The sequence below is a fragment of the Arachis duranensis genome, chromosome 4 (assembly GCF_000817695.3).
Source record: "Arachis duranensis cultivar V14167 chromosome 4, aradu.V14167.gnm2.J7QH, whole genome shotgun sequence".
NCBI lineage: Eukaryota > Viridiplantae > Streptophyta > Magnoliopsida > Fabales > Fabaceae > Arachis > Arachis duranensis.
Genome location: NC_029775.3, coordinates 9115277 through 9122575, shown reverse-complemented (window position 1 = coordinate 9122575; position 7299 = coordinate 9115277). Strand labels below are relative to the sequence as shown.

The 7299-nt window shown below is 37.6% G+C and overlaps 2 protein-coding genes across 7 annotated transcripts in view; both read right to left on the bottom strand.

Annotated features, from left to right (window-relative positions):
- The window catches only part of LOC107483239 (uncharacterized), a 2581-nt gene extending 1504 nt beyond the window's left edge, over positions 1 to 1077 (bottom strand). The window contains exons 1-2 of one of the 3 annotated variants that reach the window (XM_016103862.3): positions 802 to 1077; positions 378 to 670 (exon numbers count right to left, since the gene is read on the bottom strand). In XM_016103862.3, the coding sequence (XP_015959348.1) occupies positions 378 to 560 (183 nt within the window). In that variant the 5' untranslated portion in view covers positions 561 to 670; positions 802 to 1077. The remainder of the gene's footprint in view (positions 1 to 377; positions 671 to 801) is intronic. The other 2 variants (XM_016103861.3, XM_016103863.3) reach the window with 2 other exon arrangements.
- Positions 1078 to 1402: 325 nt separating this feature from the next.
- On the bottom strand, positions 1403 to 6529 carry LOC107483238 (LRR receptor-like serine/threonine-protein kinase GHR1). Of its 4 annotated transcripts, none has more exons than XM_016103860.3 (5): positions 6352 to 6529; positions 6074 to 6218; positions 4586 to 5945; positions 2921 to 4465; positions 1403 to 2502 (listed from the first exon to the last, which is right to left on the bottom strand). In XM_016103860.3, exons 3-5 carry the CDS (start codon positions 5649 to 5651, stop codon positions 1919 to 1921), a joined length of 3195 nt encoding a protein of 1064 aa, XP_015959346.1. In that variant the 5' UTR covers positions 5652 to 5945; positions 6074 to 6218; positions 6352 to 6529; the 3' UTR covers positions 1403 to 1918. The 4 variants fall into 4 exon arrangements, with proteins under 4 accessions (XP_015959346.1, XP_020995684.1, XP_015959345.1 ...); XM_021140025.2 differs by having other exon boundaries at positions 6074 to 6199; XM_016103859.3 differs by having other exon boundaries at positions 6074 to 6185.
- Between the last annotated feature and the right edge of the window lie 770 nt (positions 6530 to 7299).

Sequence of the window (7299 nt, the reverse complement as noted above, 5' to 3'; positions counted from 1 at the left end):
AAACTTCTCCATATATCAAATTGTTTTAGGAATCTCTTTCAACCTTAATAAAATAGCACATTTTGGCTAAAAACATCAAGGAAAAAAAAAACTTTCACTTGAATTTAATCTTAGTTCATGTTATCACAAAAAGAGAAAAAGTTGAGAGATTTGTTTTACAAACGGGAAATGTATATTGACATAGGATGTGGAAAAGTGAGTATGTACAAGTAAAATATGAGGGCCTTATATTGACCAATGAAAAGAGTAACTAACATAACTAACTAGCAACTAATTTCCAACTACCTAACACAAACAACAATATCTCTAATCTCTAATATAAATAACATCAAATTTGGGCTAAGAAATGAAGATATTTGAGAAGCAGTGGTTACAACCTTAGTAGGAAGATAGGATCCACGACCCAATTGAATGAGAAGATGGGTATAGCCTTTAGCTGCCAAAACTTTTCTGACATTTTCTGAATCAACTGCACTCACAAGAGCATCAAAACGAGTGGTTCCAACTGTCACAAACACCACTCTCCTTCTTCCTTCTTCTTCTTCTTCTCGATCCCCCATTTAGCCGAGGATCGTTAACCTTCTCGTTTCTATTTTATTCTGTTCTATTTTGACTTGCTGAAAGGGAACCCCGAAGAAAGAGAAGAGTAAAAATCCAAACTTTGAAAACCCTAAAGTAAATAATCAATTCAATTAAGAGAAACTCGCTTCTGAAAACCCATAGCATCAACCAATTGAATGAAACCAAAGAGAAAATAAGAGGAATTTGTGGATGATTAAATCAATTAGGATGATGACGCACCTGACCTCGATAGTGTTAGGGTTCTGTTGGCGGCGGAGAACAGGGAGAAAGTGATGGCTGGAGATAGGGTGCAGACGGCAGAACGCGGAAAGCTTCAAGTGGCGGCAGAGCTCTGTAGGTGGCGGAGAGCAGAGAGCTATCGGCGATGGAGGAAGAAAGAAGTGGTGGCAAATGCGGCGGAGAGCGGTGGCATCAGGCAGCGGTGAACACCTCACAGGACAAGAAAAAGAAGAAAAAAATCGTAGCTTTGAGACTCTTTCTGTGTTTGTTGTTGAAAGAAAGTATATTGGAAAAAAAAAAGGTTAATTTATTATTAGAGAAAAAGATAGATAGATTCCTGATTTTTTAAATTTTTGACAAATACATCCCTAACAAAATTTAAATACAAAAAAGTTCCTGACTTTAACAAACGGAGGACAATTTAGTCCTTCCGTCTATTTGTCCCTCATACACCAAACGGAACTGGCTGACATGGCTGAAACGGTGTCTAGGTGTCCGTTATGGTGCTACGCTGAAAGGGAAATAAAGTTCAAAAGACAAATAAATCCTTAACGTCATTTTGTAGATAAAGTTCGAAGGACAATGTCGTGCATACAGAAACATCTTATTCATTGGTGGCACCCAACTTTCTGCAGACACCTGAATTTGGCCTTGTATGAGTTATAGACTTATAGTGCTTTCAATTAGCTCACACTTCTCAGTCCCCTTACTAAGTATTTTTCCTCCTTTGGAAATCCAAAAATCAAATCAACAAAGAAGGACAAAACAATTTACACATACTTAATACAAGTGTAAAAATTAACTGAAAAAAAAAGGACCTGCTAAGTGCTAACCATTAAAAGGGCCAATTTGTACACTGCCTACATATATAGTACTTGTAAACATGATCATTCATAGCATAATCCCAATTTTCTAGACAAAATCAGACGGTCATTCATAACCCATCATGTAGCAGCAAATACATGCTATTTGTCATATGAGCCCATTTTTTACAGCTAAAAAAATGGTTAATACAAACAAGTTAAAGAACTTTCAAACTCTGAACAAAAATGGGATACCAATGAGACATTAATACTCCCATAATATGTCAAAGTTCAAGATGTCAGCATCACAAGACTTATATAGCAGAAAGCTCTTCATATATAGTCTTGATGCCTGGCCTCTCCGAAACAGATCGGATGCATCTGATAGCTATTCCAAGGACCTCCTTCATTCCCTTTTCCACAACCGGATTGCTCAGTTCCGGCATCAAGGTAGCATCAAAACAATCCGAGCCTCGACCTTCGGACACACGCAACCTCACCCATTCTGTCAAATCAACACCTCCCTCCTCACCAGAAATCACATCACCAGCACACCTTCCAGTTAGAAGTTCCAAGAGTATCACTCCAAAAGCATAAACATCTGATTTGAAGGATGGAATTGGCTTCTTGGAAGCAGCTAACTCAGGTGCACGGTAGCCTAAGACACCAGCATCAAGAATCTGTTCAACAGTACCAGCCTGTGTCATAAGCCGGTGAAGGCAATAATCAGCTACACGAGCATTCATATCACCAGTATCTAACAACACATTTGTGGCTTTTAGGTTCCCGTGAGGAACGGCGCGATCAAAATGGAGATAGTTCAAACCACGGGCTACATCAACTGCAATCTTGAGCCTTTGCACCCAAGTTAATGGTGGACCTTTTCTTCCTGGTCGATCTGAGCATTTAATTATCAAGTTAAAGCTTCAAATATTTTAGATTGATAAACAACTCCAGTGGATATAGTGGAGACAATTCAGAAACATTTATTCATTGCATCAGTAAAATATGGTATGGAATAGAATTCATGCACATCCATGCACATATAACAGATACATATAAAACTTGATTGAAACAAGATTTTTCCTTTATACTGTATTTCTAAGTTGAAAGAATCAGGCTAATGATTATTATAAATTTGATAATAAAGTTTTGTTTTGTGTGTGTTGAAATTAAGTAAATTAGTAGCTGTATTGAGGATGGTATACACAATACACATCCAAGAACTTCAAAAGACAATTTAGAAAGGTCAATGAATTGCACATTAAGTATGATATTCGTGGCCAGATTATAATATAGGAATGTCAACATATTACCATAAAGAAAACTTGCAAGGCTTCCCGGAGAGATGTAATCCGAAAGAATGAGTTTCTCGTGCTGGGTAGGACCCCAATAGTATCCTCTCAATCCCACAACATTTGGATGCCTTATGTTTGCAAATTTCTTTATCTCTCTAACAAACTCTTTTCTCTGTTTTGCCACTCCTTCTCTTAGCCACTTCACTCTCAAGAACAAGCCATTCTCCAAAGTTGCCTTGTAAGAAGTTCCATGACTGCTCCTCCCCAAAACTTCAGCCGGGGCCCGAGAGAGCTCTTCAGGTGTCAAAGATATTGTATCATCAAGAAAATGCAGCTCTCCAACCAACCTATCTGGTGATCTTGTATCTAGTCTTGCAAGATTTTCAGCAGTATATGAATCACCTGACTCTGGTGACCAGGAAAAGTGGCTTTGTTTTGAGGGGGAGAACCCGGTTACTGCTGCCAATTTTTCATCCGGGCTGATTATCTCTGATGGTGATTCTTTCCGGGATGTCACAAGGTCCTCGGCTGATACAACCAAAGGACCACCCCTGTCTGTGGCACGAACCGGAGCCAAGCTGACTGGCTGTGGACGAGCATGGATATCCTTACTTGTTTCATATTCCGGTGGAGATCTTGCCTTACGGATGTAGAGTATGAAGACTGCAAGCAAGACTAATATGAAGATAGCAACAACACATGACACTATGATTATTACTTTAACAATGGTGCTCATGGACTTCTTCTTGGAACTTTCAGCTGGTGGAGTGGTTGATCCAGGAAGGCTAGTAGGAAGATGTAACTTGGAATTCCCAGGAAAGAAAGATGAATTAGGGAATTTCCTAAGACTTTCCGGAACAACTCCAGAAAAATCATTCAGTGAAGCATTGAAGTTTGTGAGCTCCTTTGGGATGTTATTTGGCAGAGGCCCAGTAAAATGATTTTCTGATATATCCAAGGAGTATAGTGAACTCATGTCAGCAATTGCAGTTGGAAGAGAACCAGAAAAGTTATTTCCGGCAATATTGAGCACTTCGAGGCCATTTAGAGACCAAAACTCGTCGGGAAAATAGCCATTAAACTTGTTATGAGAGAGATCAAGAATCTGAAGATCTGATTGACCAGGAGAAGATGAGAAACTAACACCACCAGTGATCATATTATTTTCAAGATGGAGCTCTTGCAAAGTTGGCATTGCAAGCAATTCGGCTTCAAGTTGTCCATTGATTTGGTTTGAACTAATATCAAGCACTCTAAGCTTTGGATATTTAGTTAATACTCTTGGAAGGGAGCTGCTAAGAGAATTGCTGGACAGATTCAAATAATTTAACCGCAAAAATTGAGGAGTTGCCTCAGGTATGTTCCCTGTCAAACGGTTTCCACTGAGATCAAGAAATTCTAGATTCCCCCATTTCAACATCCTGGTTAAATTTCCTTCTAATCTGTTCTTCGACAGATCGAGTATAGCACAGCTTCCAGTCAGCAAGGGCAGCTCGCCACTGAAGCCATTTGATGAGAGATTAAGATAGTGCAGTGTAGTTGATGTAATTATACTCAGTGTCCCTGAAAGACAATTTGATTCAACATAAGATCTCACTATGTCACAAAAGTCCAATTCGACTAGTAGAATAAGACACATTTGTTATTCTAAGAAAATGAGAAATTGGAACTAGCTATATATACCTGTGAGATTGTTGGCACTCAAATCCAGTTCAGTTAAAACCAAAGAGTCTCCCTTTAGAAGGCCAATAGGAATAAATCCTGAAAATCGGTTGTTGCTAAGCTTAAGGACCTCAAGATCATAAACAAAATCAAATCCAGGCAATTCTCCATCCAATTGATTGTAGCTGAGGTCCAACACCTTCACATTTTCGAAAACCGGTAGCTCGGCTCCACCATCCAGTGATCCAGTAAACCGGTTGTGGCTTAGATTCAAATGCTTAATACTTTCAGATATCCGTTGTAGAAACTTCTCAGAATTATCACTCTCTAGCATATTCTCACTGAAATCAACATAGCTGGCACTTGATAAAAGCATAAATTCAACATCTAAATGACCATCAAGCAGATTGGCATGCAAGTCAAGGTTTTCAAGAGTGGACATCTGCTCAAAACCTTTGGGAATTTTCCCAGTGAAGCCATTATGAGACAAGTTAAGAGATACCAAGTTAGCCAGCTTAGTCAAAGATACTGGCAGCACTCCAGAAAAGGAGTTGCGGCTCAGGTCCAAAGACTGGAGGGAAGCCATTGCCGAAATCGAGTCAGGTATCCGGCCAGAGAAGTTATTCCCAGCCAAGGACAGATTCTGCAAGCTACCTAAGCTGCCAACTCCTGATGGCAACGACGAAGAAAAGAGGTTATTGGAGATATCCAGAAACTCAAGGCTTTTTAAATCACCAATGTTGCCAGGTAGTTTTCCTGAAATCGAGTTATTGGACATGGAGAGCCTAACAAGCTTTGTGAGGTTTGAAAATACACTCAAGTCAGCATCAGCAGAGAGACCTAGATTATCAAGCACAACCCCAGCAACATTACCAGCATTACAAAGAACTCCATTCCATGAAGAAGGGCATCCATCAAAGTCAATGGATTCCTCATTCCATGAATTGAGAACATAACCAGTAGGGTCATGCTTGATGCCTTTCTTGAACTCCAACAATGCCAAAATGTCCTGGGAAGGTAGTTGCCCCATAACTGTGAAGAAAGATAAGGACAACACTACAAGGCTAAAGAGCTTCATCATGTTCATTTCTATAAACACTTAAACCTTTTGGTTATGTGTGTATAGTTCACACTCAAGTTTAAGACACAAAGGGTAGCCACTAGCTTTCAGAATTCAGAGTTTCAGACCCACTACCAACAACCAAGTAGTACAAAGTAGATTCCAAGATACACCCTTTCTATAATTCTTGTAAAAGAAAGCGTCAATTTACAATCTCCAAAAAAAGGAAGAGTTTTGAGCCCTTACTTTAAAGGACTTAGTTACAGTAAGAATCAAAAACACCCCAAGAGCATTCTTCAACACCACAAGTAGTATCTAACCCTTCAGGAAGCAAAGAAAGACAGCATTACATGAAAGAAGAAAAACCCAAACTAGATACTAAAAATGCAATATAAAAAGCTTTAAAAAAAATCCCAAGAAGAAATGCTTCACCAAGTTAGAAACTTTACATGCTAAAACCACCACACGAGAAGCAGAAGCTCCAGAATCCTTGTCCTCCTAAGCAAGAATTCATAAATGAAGTGCAGCTAGCTTTAGCAGACTCAAGTTTGCAACTATTCACTGCACAGAAGAAGCTAGAACGGCATCAATGTACTGAAATGAATAGAAACAAAAATGAGTAAACTTTCAGAGATCTGATAACCAAAAACACAACATTTTTTACCCAAAAAAAAAAACACCAAAAAACACTTCCTAAAACACAATGTAGGTTCTAGCACGCCACTACCTTCAAGTATCAAACTTTTGAAGCAGAAATGAGAGCATGGCACGAAAAGATTGGAACTTTAAGGCTTCAGAATTGAAGCACAGGACACAGCACCATTGTTACTACAACCAACCCATGGAGAAAGGAAAATGAGTACCCAATTTGACATCCACACTGCAATAAAGAGAAAAGGGACCCATCATTTTTTTTATTTTTATCTTTTTTGGAAATAAAAACTAAAAAGCATTGATTGAACTATTGAAGGATGGGGATCTTTTACCCCCCAAAAATTTTTACTTTAGTAGTGAGTGTGTGGAGGGTGACACCAAATCCTTAAAAAGTGAGTTCCTTTGTCCCTTTTTTGGTTGTGTCTTTTAGCATGCATGTGACAATGGAATACCTCAAAAGACAACACTAATTGCTGATTTTTAAAAGGTTTAATACTGGATTAAGTTCAAAATAATTTAATAAATAAATAAACAAAAAAAATTTGGTTTTGTAAAAGCTTAATATCATTTCTTCCAAACAATTTATCTGTTTCTGACTTCTCTACCGGAAAAAAAAAAATATCATACACGAAATTTTATGCAGTGAAAAATGCATGGAGGCATGGACAAAAGGTATAGCGGGAAAATTTTAAGGACTTTATTCTTTTCTTTCCATGTTTTTTATATATATTTTTTTTAATTTTATTACTCATCTAAGTGGGATTGGATTTTCAATACTTATTTGAGCATATTAGTAAATTAATCACTAAATCAACTAAGTTGATTATTCTATTTAGTCTCTCTTAGTAAATAAATTGACATTAAACCCAAACGCGTCTATTAATTTAATCTTTTATTTACTAAATGATTATGTTGATAATAAATATAAATTAATTAAAATGATAAATATTTTAGTTTTTAATAACAAAAATAAGGAGACTATGTCATCTAAATTATAGTTTATTGACAAATTTATTATTTA

Coding starts and splice junctions, on each gene's coding strand:
- LOC107483238 (XM_016103860.3), bottom strand. CDS start 5,651: ATGAACATGATGAAGCTCTTTAGCCTTGTAGTGTTGTCCTTATCTTTC. Junction 4,466..4,585: donor GAGTGCCAACAATCTCACAG/GTATATATAGCT, acceptor ATTGTCTTTCAG/GGACACTGAGTATAATTACA. Junction 2,503..2,920: donor CCTTGCAAGTTTTCTTTATG/GTAATATGTTGA, acceptor TTAAATGCTCAG/ATCGACCAGGAAGAAAAGGT.